The 15428-nt window shown below is 43.4% G+C and overlaps 1 protein-coding gene across 4 annotated transcripts in view; it reads right to left on the reverse strand.

Moving 5' to 3' along the window:
* mtmr4 (myotubularin related protein 4) overlaps positions 1 to 15428 on the reverse strand; it is a 60629-nt gene that overhangs the window by 11336 nt on the left and 33865 nt on the right. For all 4 annotated transcript variants that reach the window (XM_080436551.1, XM_080436553.1, XM_080436552.1 and 1 more), the window contains 8 exons: positions 12430 to 12546; positions 10388 to 10470; positions 8514 to 8680; positions 8141 to 8237; positions 6950 to 7063; positions 3977 to 4176; positions 2109 to 2237; positions 1257 to 1368 (listed from right to left, as the gene is read on the reverse strand). In XM_080436551.1, coding sequence (XP_080292677.1) covers positions 1257 to 1368; positions 2109 to 2237; positions 3977 to 4176; positions 6950 to 7063; positions 8141 to 8237; positions 8514 to 8680; positions 10388 to 10470; positions 12430 to 12546 — 1019 coding nt within the window. The remainder of the gene's footprint in view (positions 1 to 1256; positions 1369 to 2108; positions 2238 to 3976; positions 4177 to 6949; positions 7064 to 8140; positions 8238 to 8513; positions 8681 to 10387; positions 10471 to 12429; positions 12547 to 15428) is intronic.

The following is a 15428-nucleotide window of genomic DNA, read 5'->3' on the forward strand; positions in this document are numbered from 1 at the left end:
TGAATCATTCCGGACATTGGGACCAGCAGATTACAATCCTATAGCGCGACCCCTGGTATAGACCACATTACTTCAGTGATGCAAATGCATGTCAAGTTGATCAACAGATTGTATTATTCTCCAATGCAATAACAGTACTGAAATGAAGGCTATAAGGGCAATAATGGGAGCCCTTTTTCTTTTAAAGTAACTAAAAAGTTACTTTTCACAGTAACGCATTACCTTTTGGTGTAAGTAACTAGTAAAGTAACTGAGTTACTTTTAAATGAAGTAACTAGTAATGGTAACTACCGTATTTTCCGCACTATAAGGCGCATCTGAGTATAAGGCGCACCTTCAATAAATGTATTATTTTCATATATAGGGCGCACCGCATTATAAGGCGCATCCGCACTATAAGGCGCACTGACGGTGCGCCTTATAGTGCGGAAACCAAGGGAACCAATATTGATACATATATAAGGCGCATCGGATTATAAGGCGCATCCGCACTATAAGGCGCACTGACGGTGCGCCTTATAGTGCGGAAAATACGGTAGTTACTGGTTTTCAGTAACTAGCACAACACTGGTGACTGTTCTCGCCAAACCTGGCCACAGCGGACGTCTGGTCAAGGCCTTTTAATGAGAGATGTGCGCGGAGTGGGAAAATAAATCCACGGCCAGTCATTCATTAACATGGGAGCGGGAAAAAACAGTGTTCGCGTGCTTGAGCGCCCTGTGGGTTTCAAGTGTTACTCTACTCGAGTAATTGATTGGATAACTCTACTCTACCCACCTCTGGACATAAATAACATAAAGGTCTAGAATGGGTAGTGATTATGAAACGATTCACCTGATATGATCCTGCGGCTAGCAGGTCAGAGCCCTTGGCCTGTATCTGGTCGTTATCTATAACCCTGCGTCAGTATACACCTCTTTCAAAATATTGAGAAAAACATGACAGCTCTGCAGCAGTATGCCATGCTCAAAGCCCCCCCCACACACACACACACACACACACACACACACACACACACACGTACAGTCACAATCACTCTCACTGACACGTACGCATAGACACGGCATATACTGTGTGTAGATGATATAGCTGAGGGAGGGAGGGAGAGATAGAGAGAGGGACTGACTGACAGACAGACAGACAGACAGACAGACAGACAGACAGACAGACAGACAGACAGACAGACAGACAGACAGACAGACAGACAGAGAGAATCTGGAGTGTCTGAGTGAGAAAGGTCAGAAGTGTTGACTTACTTCCCCGGGTCTGGGATCTGGCTACAGACAGTTCTCAGGGCCTGGAAACTGTTCCTGATGGCATGGATATTGGCCATTCCCATGAACATCACCTCACAATTAGGGTAGTACTCTAAACGCAGAACAAACATACAAAAGTACATTATATAAAGTCATGGGAATTTCATAATGCAAAGACCAAACAGTTCAAGTGTTTCCATGAGGTGAGTTTCACGCAATTTTCCTTAAAAAATAATAATATCCATAATTGAAAAAACTGTCTTATACAAGTGGTACAAACACACACTCTAGGTGTAATAAATAATAATAAATAACTCTTTGTATGCCATGGCTCTATTGGTGGATTGGTGGCTAGCTTTCTATAGTGTGTGTGTGTGTGTGTGTGTGTGTGTGTGTGTGTGTGTGTGTGTGTGTGTGTGTGTGTGTGTGTGAGAGAGAGAGCTAATCTTGCAAACTGCTGGACAATCAGCCACAGTAGTGCCCCCACTACTTTTTCCTTTTCACATATATTTAATATTTAAAAAATAATAATAATTAAGTTCAATTTTATAATGGAAGTAAATGAGACTTGGATCAGGCTGAAACCTTGCCCAATTTGGAGTCATACAAATGGAGCTGGCCACATTAATCCACATTGGAACCACACCATTCCCATATGGATTCCGAGATCCTCATGATTCGATTTTTGCAAGATACATGTAAAACTGCTTAGAAAACTTAGAGTTTCACATTGTAACATAGTATCAATGCATGCTGCACTAATCACCATGTTACACAATAGTAAAGGGAGTTTGACAAGAGAGTAGATAGGAAAGATAAGTCTGAACAGCAGGTATTTGTGGAGACACTGACCCTCACACTCACAACCTCCACCCTTGGCCCGGTTGGCCACTGCAGCTGTGTAAGAGCGGGCATCAAGGATAAGCAGTTTCTGGGGCACAGAGCTGTCATCAGAGCCAGGGCTTCCTATCAGAGAGGAGTCTGGGCAAGACAAGTCCAGAGAGAGAGAGAGGGAGAGATGGGATTTGGTGATGACAAGTGGGAGAGATGGGTTCAGGAGCAGGTGAAGGAGGATAAATGAAGATACGATGATGAAGAGACAACATTACCGGTTCGATTCACCCTATACTCGTAAAAAAGAATAGCAAAAAAAAACAAATGTGTCAATTTTGACCCTTTAAAAACATATCTTAACAAAGTTATCAGTGTGCTTCACACCGATATGCCCCCCCATACTGATGACATCAGACCAGGATCTAATCGGACCCCAGGTTAGGAAAGACTGCTTTAGAGCTAATCAATGCATCTCCTACTGATGCCATTACTGCACAATCTGCTACAGGGAGCAAATCAACAGGCTAACAGCCCTTACTCTGCAGCTAAAGAGAAATAGCAGTAATTACTCCAAGAGTCTCTGCACTTAAAGGGACACTTCACCCAAAAAAAACTTTCTTTCAATGGATTAGTCACCCCATGGAGACTTGAATTCATGGATACTTTTTAGTTTTTGTCTCATTCCTAAGACAATAATTTGATGACCAGCGGACCGGTAGGCAGCGGTTCCGGTAGGAGACACAACGGAGACTCGTTGTGTCTCCTACCGGAACCGCTGCCGGTCATCAAATTATTGTCTTAGGAATGAGACAAAAAACAAAAAAATATCCATGAATTCAAGTCTCCATGGGGTGACTAATCCATTGAAACAACGTTTTTTTTGGGTGAAGTGTCCCTTTAATCCATGTACCACTGCCAGTTATTTCTCAGCACAGCAGGTTGATATTGTGTTGTCACTGACATTGGGGTGGTTCATAGCCTCACCACTGGGACCAAATGGACCCTTTTCAGGTCTAGGACCGAATCCCACCTAGACTTTCTCCCTTGTGTCTCCCCCCACCGTTTGTCCCTCTCTGCCAACTGACTCAACAAAGGAACAAAAGAAACAAATTCCAAGAGGATGAAGTGTTCTGTGCAAAATAGGACTTGATGAAATAAAGTGACTTTGATTCTGTGTTCTATTCAGTGGTGTAGACTAGTTTATTGCATTGGGTATGCAGGGGTGTCAAACTGGCAGCTCATGGGCCAGATAGGGTTTTGAGGGGAAAAAAATAAAATAAAAATTGTGCGGTGGGTATACAGAAATCATCGAGCTTTCTTATTGGGTATTTGGGGTATACCTGCGTAGCACGTAGACTACACCACTGGTTCTACTAGAGTCTCATTCTCAGTTGAAGTCACACTGGTGAGGCTAGGCTTTGAGAAGATGCCATATTGGGATTGTGTGTGAGACAGAAACTTGGAAGAATACTGTGGCTGCTGTGTGGTCAGGATTTTATATTTGTCCTTGAATTACGGTCATCAACAATACATGCAGAACTTGCATCCAAGTTCTAAAATGGGACATGCAAAAGTGATTTAACCCTAATGAATGCCGTCGGTCTATGTGGTTGACAATCCACAGCGAACCCCATTGAACAGGGGCATAAAAGAGAATGGCAGGTTCCCAAGAATTTGCAGCTTAGTTTAGCTTCATTATTATCAGTGGGTGGTTCCCTTAAGTCTAATTAGGTTAGTTTGGAGTTGGGGTTGAATGAATGAGCCAGATTGAGTTAGGCTTAATCTGTAAATGATAGCAAAAGTTGACAAGGCCATTTTCAGGAATAGAAATTTCAATGCAGATTTAAATGTACAGGATCAGGTGTAAACCAAACTATTGCTTTTACCAAAGTCACTGTCTGAGGAGTCCGGGCCTTCGCTGCGGGGCCGGGAGGACGGAGCTGCGCTGCTGCCCTTGGTACCAGGGTCCATGAGACAGGCCTTGGCGATGGAGGTCACCAGGTACTCGTCCTCAGTGTTCCGCCAGCCCCACCAGCTGATCTCAGGCTGGCTGCAACGAACGATCACAGCCCCATTCCTCTGGTGTCTGCCAAAAAGGAAGGACCACATGGTCAGTTAACACAGGAAGTAGACCGTTCCTAGCATTTACAGTGAATAAACAACTGAATGCGTAGAGAGGATGCCTGGGGAACAGAAGGTCACAAGGTTCGATTCCAGGACCGCCCTAAACCGACTGGCCAGGAATAGTGATGAAAAGCTATAGCCTGAATAGAATACTACATTTGTTTCTGTTGTGTAGATCAGTGGTTCTAAACCTTTTCAGGCCGCGACCCCCCAAAATAATCATATTTGAACTGGGGACCCCCCCACCCTGACAAGCACTTGGAATTGTAAGTTGAGGCATTACATTTTGTTTGACTCTGTTCCACAGATAAATATTGTGAAAATAGCTGATCTACAAGCTCACAATGCCTCGCAACATGAGGCGTTGTGAGCTTGTAGATCGGCTATTTTCAAAAAGTTTGACTCTTTCTTATTTTATTTGACAATTTGGCCAATGTTTGACCAGTTCTTATGGTTTGTTGATTACTTTTAACACAGTAATGGTCTTATTTTTGTTTTGTTTTGTTTGAGGTCTTAAAATTGTTAGTTAGTTTATTTGATCATCTTCACCACTTCATCAACATAAGCAAACTGTTACATGCATGAAACAAAGTAAATTGTCACTTCACTATCATCTGGGGACCCCCCCAAAATGATGTAGGGGGGTCCCCACCCACACGATGAGAACCACGGTGTAGATGAAGCAGAGAAACTGGAAAACTTCTTGATAGCTGAATTTTTAACTAGAGTTTGGAAATCTGCCATTATAAGCAACATAATAAAGACATGCATTTTAATATCGACAATCCCTCAGAACTCTGCTCAGCTGTTTCCAATGCTCACTTGTTAATTGCACGGTCTTCTTTCTCTCATGTTCAGTCTATTATGTTTCTATGGCTTATCTACTTATATAAAGGGCACATTGCTACTTCCGCCGCTGACGCCCACAGCCATTCCATTCATTTGGACCTCTCGCCTGCTGACGCCATACCCACAGCATTGATTTCGACTAAACACAACAACTACATCTGACATCTCACCACAACACCAGCCACAACATGCACGCTGAATTTACGGGTGGCGTAGGGCACTTCTCATTGCTCACTACACATTTTCCACCTCGCAACATAATTAATTCTACTCACCACATTACGACCACACCGGACGGGGAAACACTTTCGCACCGTTTACCGTCAGCACAACCGAACGCCAACGGCCACAGCGGAAACAACACGAAGCGGCGGCCATTGCAATCAGCGGTGTTCGCTCGCAAAACTATGCACGGGATAATGCATGGGGGTCATTATTTACATTTAAAGCCCTTCAGGGCGATTAACCACCATTATCCCGCTTATTACACGCCTACTTAATAAATACATAAATACATTTACCCAAAAGTAACAACACAACGAAGTATTTCCTTGCTTACGGCAATCAAAGTATTCCATAAGTATTGGGCTAGGCGGACAAGTACGCCTCGGAAAACAAATGACACAATAAAAAAAAAATCGCCCCAAAACACACTCGCCCCCCATTCTATATACTGCCGATTTGCCTGTAATACCGCCGGATTTGCCCCGGGGCGACTGTGTTTTGGGGCGAGCGTTTTGCTATTTCCCCCGTTGTTGCCTCGGAAAACAAATGACGAAGAAAAAAAAAAACTCGCCCCAAAACACACTCGCCCCCCATTCTATATACTGCCATTTGCCTGTCATACCGCCGGATTTGCCCCGGAGCGACTGTGTTTTGGGGCGAGCGTTTTGCTATTTCAATCGATCAAATAGAATCACTTTTCGGTTATTGCATCGTCTATTTCTCACTTCAAATGTTTTCACAAACATTCTTGAGAGCAACATTTAGTTGTAAATGGGGGCGGCTGAATGGTTAGTGAGCCTGCCTAGGGAGCCAGAGGCCCTGGTTGCCCCAGGTTCGATTCCAGGCCAGGTCAGCATATGTGTCGATGAAATGAAATTTGTCCCTGAGCAAGACTCTTAACCCCTAATTGCTCACAGGTTCTCATTGGAAACAAGACCGCAAGGACCTTCATGAACGACCTGTTAAAAGGAATTATCCTTAATGACATTCGTTCTTTGTTTACATGGCTGTCATGTTGGATAAAGCATACAACCAAGAAGCGCAGGTTAAATCTCCACACACACATCCTTCCAGTATGATCTTCACCCAGCCAGCAACAACAACAAAACAATATTATGGCCTACCTTTCTTTGCGGTCAACTGTGAAGAATAACATTGCAAAAATAGTTCCAATCCAGTGCGTAACACACAAACAAAAACACCTAACTTTGAGTCACGAGCGCCGTGAAGAAAAAGACGAGGCTTTTAATGTGTGTGCGTCTGTGCGACATGTGTGTGTGTGTGTGTGTGTGTGTGTGTGTGTGTGTGTGTGTGTGTGTTGTTGTCACGTGACCACTACTAGCCAACCAACAGCCTGGACTACATTTAGTGTTGCCAGATTGTGCGCGAGAAACAAGCCACCATCCATGTTTATGCAAAAAACAACAGACAAAGACGGCGACGCGACCGAACGTGTGCGGGGGGTTGAGGGGAGATGACGTAGGCCTAATAATAGAGCCCCGTGCGCGGCTAGCGGGCCGGCCTCTAGTTGTGCATATTGCGTATTGCTTTTTGCAAATTGCATCGCTTGAGTCCCGTATTGCTGCTTGCAGCTATATATTTTTTTTGTTATTATAAATTATTGTTTTAAGACAAAAGAGTGTACATGCATGTAAACACACCTGTAGACCACCGCAGGGATCCTTTTCCCGGATCTGAATGATGCCACACTTTCCAGCTCTTTGTCAGTGATCCATACTGGGACAAGCAGCTTCTGGGGGTAACTGGAGCACAGCCTGAGGAGAGGAGAGGAACTTTGATGTACCGTAGATGAGTGGGAAAGTAACAGTGATTTATCCAGCTAGCAGAGTAGACAAACAAAAACATCAGCTAATTGTGTTTGTAAGATATTATTTTACTGGGTGAAAAAAGGAAACAACACAGAAAAGCTTGGAATAGAAATGTTTCTTGTCTAAAACACATAATATGGCCTACTTAACAGGGACACACTGGGTAGAATGCATAAGGCTCAGAAGCCAGCATATTCTTATCTTCTCTGCTTTTGGGGTTACTGCCTCACTCCATCTGTCCTTTTGATCTCCTCTCCTATGATGTTCCCTATTCACCTGCTGTTTGTCTTATAACTGCTCGGGAGGGAGGGAGGGAGGAAAACAATGATGGAGAAAGAGAGAGGGAGTGAAAGAGAGAGGAAACATAGAGCTACAGTGCTGAGTCATAGGCCTCAGCAGGCTATGGCGTATTTAATTAGCCAGTTGTCCTGTATGTCTGCGTCCCCTGACATGATGCTCTCTCTCTGGTTGCTCTAATCTCAGTCACCGTTCACTGTACAAGACTATAGATGCCTGGTACATTCTCAGTGTCTTTGTTTGTGCGTCCTGACTAGGGGGTACCTGGTAAGATATTTAGAGTCATGTTTGCACTTGCACTCATATCTCCTTGTTCTTTTATATTTTAGAGGGCATTCAACTGACTTCCCTCCAGTCTAAAATCAAATCCGACTTCAATGTGCAGGAAGCTAAAGCTATTTGTTAACAGAAAATAAATGTTACATTTAAAGATTCCCCTAAACGTACCTGTCTGACAGACATGTTGTGTTATTTTGTGCAAACACACACACCCACACAGGTTGTCCTTGAGACTGTCCGACTGTCATATGTGTCTTTCTGTGATATTAAGGTGACATTGTGGCTGGTCTCGTCTGAAAAATACTGAGTCACTCTCCAGACAGTGGGTCCTAACACGCTGCATTAACTGTAGCACAGAGAAAGAGACAGAGAGACTGAGACAGAGAGAGGGAAAGAGAGCGCTAGCGAGAGAGCTCTGGCTACAGTACGTTGGCTCATGTGACATACTTGTAGTTGCAGTTCATATCCGACACTCTCCAGGCATTCTGCGTGTCAAAGCCCATCCTCCTGACCTCCATTTCCATTCTCTGACGCACGTGATCACCTGCACGCATGCATTGCACACGCACACACACACACACACACACACAGGGCATGAGCTGGAGGGAACCGAACACGAGGCATAACTGGATGTCAACACAGTAATACTCACAGAAGCATAGTTGAGCATCGGAGAATGCTGACTCTGTCTGCATTCTTCGATGCCCTTCTCTGCTTCTACTGAATGAGTGTGTGTGTGTGTGTGTGTGTGTGTGTGTGTGTGTGTGTGTGTGTGTGTGTGTGTGTGTGTGTGTGCGCGCGCGCGCGGGCGTGTGGTCACCTGGGCGACAGAGGTGGGCATGCTGGTCTTCGTCATCTGCATTCCCACCCAGACACCAGGCATGGTACGCCAGGGCGAACAGGTCCTCCTGCCGTGACGGGTAGCCTATAGCTCGGTTCAGGCGCTTCACCCACTCCTGGCACTGCTTGAACGTGGCAAAGTGGCATCTGGGGGGAAACAGAACACACACATTAGGAAGGAGAATACTGGGGTCCATTGACAAAGTGAGTCCAATGGCTTAATTAAGGCATTCTTTTCTTGTTATTATTAATTAGTGAGGGGCCGCTCAGCCTTCAATTAAGTACAATTATGTGAGAGCTTATTGATGAGGAACCAAGGCCACCCTGATGCAGCTGCTGTTGGGTAAAGAAAACCTTCTTCACGTCTGAGAACAGATGAGGACAGCAGTGCCCCTTTTCAATGTCAAAAGATTTGATTATTCCCCTGATGAGGGGAGACCTTTGTTAATCCCACGGGGGAAATTCAGTTTCACCTTCACCGAGCTGATGGCTGCTCAGATGAACACTCTGGGGCGGGAGTTGATAGGGGTTAAGTGTCTTGGTCAGGGACATTTCGACACGTAGACATGGGTGGGCCAGGATGCGAACCAGTGACCTTCTGATTTACCAGACGGCCTCTCCACCCACTCATGACTTTAGTAAAAAGCTGGCACTGTTGCTTTTTACAAGTTGAGTTAAGCAATAAGCACAAAGATGAACATGGCCTCATAATTGCTTTACATCATATGTTATTGTTCATGAATCGACAATGATCTCATCATTGCCAATGTGATATGGTAAGCAACACTGCAACAGTAACAAGGACAGACAACTTTAATACCATTGCTAATATTATTACGTTGCCGTTTATGCAACACTCTGTGACCACCAAGCAAACTCTATTCCTGGAACTATTGATTCATGTATTAACGGGGAACAGTACTGGAAGCTGGACATTTAAGCTACATTGGGCCTCTCAGACAGAGTAAAGCCATTGTGGAAATCAGTCAGCACATTACCAGAACTGTGTATATATATATAAACACACAGTGTGCTGGGGGGGGCACAATGCGGTGCGGGTCATGTGCACGCTATTTTTTTAAATAATTAATTAAACTACTATAAAACAACAGTAACAACACACCAGCCTCCAGTGGTGGAAAAGATCTACAAGCTCACAATGCGTTGCGCTTGTAGATCTGCTATTTTCAAATGGCCAACATAGGGCTTACAGTAAGTGGTTACTGTATTGTTTTGTAATAATAATCGAAATCTACAAAGTAACTAGTAAATAAAGTTTTCAAATAATTGTAGTGGAGTAAAAGTACAATATTTGTCTCTGAGATATAGTGGAGTAGAAGTATTAGAAATTGGAAATACTCGAGTCAAGTGTAAATACCTCAAAATTGTACTGTACAGTTCTTGAGTACATGTACGTAAAGATGTATGCCAAAAAATTAATTGCTTTTCACTGTTCTCAGGTCAAATATTGATATGCGATTAAAATGCGATTAATTGCGATTAATTAATTACAAAGCCTCTAATTAATTAGATAAATTGTTTTAATCGAGTCCCAGCCCTAATATATATATATATATATATATATATATATATATATATATATATATATATATATATATATATATTATTTATTTTTTTCACTTTTGGAATGTATATATATATATATATATATATATATATATATATATATATATATATATATATATATATATATATATATATATATATATATATATATATATATATGTGTGTGTGTTGTTCCTGTACTTTCATCTAGTTTGCACTGCAGTCACATTAGTCTGTCAGCAGAGCTAGGATGATGCCTTAAGTGGTGCGGTAGGCTGCACTCCTTACCTGACGACTTTGGAGTCCTTGCAGATGATGTGAAGCTGGAACATATCCCTGCTCTCCACGCACTCTATGAGCCTTAGAGGCACCTGTAGAGGGAGACAGCGAGCAGACCCGGTCAGCCTGGGAGGTCTTTGTCAAAGCAAACATATTTTAGTACTGACCAACCCCTGATATAGTACAGGCAGGCAGGATGAAGAGGCAAGCCGCTGCCACACAGCATAGGTTCTACCCTCATGGGAGGATAGCTGCCAATAGCTCAACAACCCTGGAACTCTTGTTAGGCGCGATAAGCCACACACATCAAATCAGCAAATTATTCTAGGTCCATTGCATGGTTTATGCAGAAGGCTTGTGAGTGCTATTGTGGGCTGGATTGTTAATGAGGTCACTCCAAACAATTAATCTAATTCCTGACTGGGTTCGATCTTTGGCCAACTTGTCAGCACCAACGTGGAATGAACCTTGCATTGACTCCACAACCATTTCATGCCATGTAGTTCAGAATAGTAACATTTTTGGGAGACTCCATACAAGGAGTAATTATAAAATGTCATTCTACAATCTGCATCCAATATTTGTTGAAACAAAAACATTTGATTTTAAGGTACAATATAATTTGCCCATAGTGTGGTTTAACCACTTTCAACCTGTCGTCCCCAACATTTTCACTTTTGGAATAGCTGCTCTACAAGCTCAGAATACGTCACAATGCGACCCATTGTTAGCTTGTAGATCGGCTATTTTTGCCGTTCAACACAGTCATACGACAAAGTATAAATCAGGCTTAAGTGGTTAAAGCTCGAACAACTTGAAGAGTGCCTGAGTGACTAAATCCGTCTAGACTATGGCAGAGGGTGGCATTTGACACATGATGGTACTCACAGATATCTCATTGTCCACACCTGGGTAGGTCTATAACACAGTGACACCAGGGAGCACACGCACAGAGAGAGATAGAGACAGAGAGAGAGAGAGAGAGAGAGAGAGAGAACAGAGAGCAGAGAGGGCGGGCAGAAGGGAGAAGACACAAGGAAGACAGGAGGAAATGAAAAAAACAGAAAACAAAAACAAAAAAAACTATTAAACCAAAGGTCCAACACAAAAGGAAAATGAAGAGTTATAAGTTATGGGGGAGACAATTAAAGAGGTTGACAGATGAAAGATCACTGAAGCAGAGCAGATCAACAGGAACAGTGTGAACTACTTGTGACACATGATCAAGTAAACTGGAAATCATAGAGACAAACATGAATTGGGATGAAGGGGCAAAGGATAAGAAAATAGTTTAGAAGCCCAACTATGGGGGGAGGCGGGGTCCTTTTTACATTCATACAGTATACAGTATGGTGCTGGGGTCAAGGCAGGACAGAATATCAGTCTTCTCTGGGATGCAAGCTACTGTCTCCTGAACTTAGTGCCCTGATCCGAAACTGCTGTAAAAAACAGTCAAGGTGAAATGTTGCAACCTTGGTCAGTCAGTGGTAGACAGTGTATTTATGGATGGTGTATTTATGGCAACTTGTATTTTTTGGTCGAGCTGTGTTGGAAAAGATGACATGGATTTGGGGAGAAGGGGGAACTTCGCTGCCAGTAAATGCAAACAAATGGCCTGTTTGTGTTTGAGGAGAGGCTTGACGTCAGTAAAAGCAGACTGCTGGATTATGCTGCCAGCGAGGGTCGGACCTGTGGGAGCTAGATGCCATGTGAAAAAAAAATCTCCTGCCTAAGGAGCTTTGCCGCTGCTTAAGTGCAAAACTGGTCCAACAACTTCATGCCAACTTAGCGGGGGTACAGAGATACCCTGGCCCACCAAGCTGTGATAATGTCTTAAAGGAGTTCACCTTATGCAAAGTACTATTTAGCTATTTTGCTTGGTTAGCAGCATAACCTGTTGTATTATTTGTATATAGGGAGAAATGTAAATTATGTCATGTGTTCAAATTAAAGTGTATATAGCCTCCTCTCTCATACTTTGGTTAGCTTTGCTGCCATTAACACTCAGGCACCATTTGAGCTAAAGTACAGGGTCTACACATTGCTCTTACATTGATGACAGAGTCCTTGAACTTAATGTGGAGCCTGTAGTTGGAGATGGCAATGACGGCTTCATCGGCACGGCCAAGATATTCCACCCCTTCCCCCTGAAGAGCTGGGAATGGCACCTGTAAGGACACAAGACAATCACATTATAAGCACATCATTTTTAGTCAATCGATCAATTTATGGCATTTACGGGACAGTTTACACATTGCCTGCCAAGGACGTATGTTTATGTCCTTTCAAATCAAATTTCTTTAACACGCTTTTTACACGTTATTCAATGGCGATAGCAACAAAATGGCCGATCTCGGTAAAAAATCTCCGGTGGATAGAGGAGACCCTCCCCCACCCCCCAGACACCCGTTGTCTACTTCCGTGTCTACAATGTGGCTTCCGCGGCTCTCCAAAGATCGTCAATTTAAGGTAAAAAACACTGGCATGGGGATGAAAAACTATGTTTTAATCTCAGGCAGTCAATGTGTTAAAAGAGTCACAGGCAGGGAGTGCAGCGGTGGGAGGACATCCTGGGTTTGGGAATCGAACGGTACCCTGGTTGACCCACCACAATATTTTCTCTGTTGCCTCTTACTTTATCCTTGTTTGTTTAAACGTATTGCTTTTCTCCTTTTATTATCATTATTATTATGATCAATTATTTTATATGTCTACAGTGCCATTTCTGAAGCTGAAGCTGTGAATGTCATCTAATGGTTGTTCTTATGAATGTTGCATGAAGATCACCAAGCCAGGGTCCCCACACATTTTTAGCAATGAATTTCCAAAACTTTTCCAAAACTTTTCCAGAATATTTAGCCCAATTTCCAGGCCTATAAAACAATCATTCAGCGCAATAATGTGTCTCTTACTCCTATGTACAATGCCCAAAGATAGGCAGTGTAGCAAAAATAAAGCATAGAATATAAAATAGTACAATTTCATTCAACATTTCGTGCAAAATTAGGGCATAGTGACCCTGCGAGCGAAAATAGGAGGGGTGGACGACGTCGTTGCACGGTTCGTTGTCGCTCGCGGTAGGTCAGGACGGTCTCATTCAAAAACATGTATTTTAATGAGATTTCATCTCCCGCCCGCTTCGCGTCACGTCGCATTGCTGGCAGTGCGGATGGGGTGTTACACAGCCCGTTCGGCGAAAAACTAATTATGTTACATATTTTGTGTAATGTTATACATGTTTATGAAAATGTTTTGTATTAAAAAAAATCAATAGCCAAAAACAATGCATAGCCAAATATTTTTCCAGGACCCTTGATACATTTCAGGACCTTTGATCAATTCCAAACCTTTTCCAGTACTGGATTTTTAATTTTTTTATTTCAAAATATTTCCAGGAATTTCATGACCGTGGGGACCCTGCCAAGCTAACAACCCTGCTCACCTCAGTGAAAGGCTATTAACTTTGAGGTTACAATTATTAACAAGCTATGTTCGCTGCAGCTGGGGAAGGGATGAAGTGTGTGTGTGTGTGTGTGTGTGTGTGTGTGTGTGTGTGTGTGTGTGTGTGGGGGTGTGTGTGTGTGTGTGTGTGTGTGTGTGTGTGTGTGTGTGTGTGTGTGTGTGTGTATAATGTCTGCTGGTAGATAAGGTCATGGTTTAGGTAGACAGAACATGGACTGACTGACAGACAGACTGACTGGCTGAATGTTCCACCATTAGTGAGCATGTGTAGGGGTCCAATTAGCACATAGTGGTATTATAGAAGGATCATTGTGAGCAGAGGGGCTTGTCATCTACCTTGACTGAGCAGGCAGAAAACGAGGGTGGTCCGGAAGGAGGGAGTGTCTACATGACTGCTGATGTCACGGTGAGGGCTATCAAACTGTCCATTAACATTCCTAGTTGCACTACCCGTTTTATTACAGCCGCAACCAGGCTCCTGCTGGAACGCGACCCCTGCATTAAGATAATTGGTTCCCATCAGAGGATAATAGAACACATTTTTCATCTCGTTTCGAAGCAAGGGCATTAAGTGCTTCAAAAGCCAACCACGTGGAAAGGGACACACAGCCGTGCTTGCCAACTTCTAAATGACGCTTCCATTCATCTAAAAATGGAAGCATCTTTATCGGTCAAACTGGCCAGTCGCACAACTTTACATGACAATGAAGTTTCCATCCTCTGTAGTTCAGCCAATGCAATTCAGCGGTTCCCAATGAACGTCTCACTGAGAGAATTATGTGGAAGAGATAAAATCACTTTCCGTTACCTAGAACAGCGTGTGCTTTCTGTCAGCTGATGTGTGACAATACTAATGATAACAGCTACGCACACACGCGCACGCACGCACGCACGCACGCACGCACACACACACACACACGCACGTGCACACACACGCACACACACAACCCTGGCTTTCATCAGTCTCAGTTTCTTTCAACCATAACTTCTACATGGTTGCCTGTCCAGACACAGTCCCTGACGACTGTAATCGTAATTGGGGACACAGGGCCTCGTCATTCGATTCCTGATAAGCCACGCTACATTGTTGCCTGGAGACCACATATTGCACTACCCCATTGTGCATTAGCATGCAAGCTGCTGAGTCACGAAGAGAGGAGGACCTGCAGGTGCACTGGTGCATGATGATGACGGCAGACATGCAACGAGCGGGACCATGGAGGGATTCTTGTCATGACAGTCAGTGACGAAGGTGCCCACTCCAAGCAGCGCCATTAACCGAAGCATAATGATGGAGAAAAAAAAAGTATGGCCCTACAGTAGCATTTCACAGGAGGGATTTACAGTGGTAAACCTTGATCTTATTTATTTGATATGTGTTCGCTCTAGTTTTCAGCTACAACCCACACAGGCCAAATAATTGTCGCTCAAATAATCGCGATTAACGATTTAATTGCGCTTCTGTCGTTGAACGTTGGAACGTTATAAATACAAATTACATTTCTGTTTGGCTTTTCGGGTTCCTAACTGCACAGGGCAGATATCAGGGACAAATATCTTAAATAATTTAACACATTCACTGCCAGGG

This window comes from Gymnoscopelus braueri, assembly GCF_963280865.1.
Source record: "Gymnoscopelus braueri genome assembly, chromosome: 8".
NCBI classification, from domain to species: domain Eukaryota; kingdom Metazoa; phylum Chordata; class Actinopteri; order Myctophiformes; family Myctophidae; genus Gymnoscopelus; species Gymnoscopelus braueri.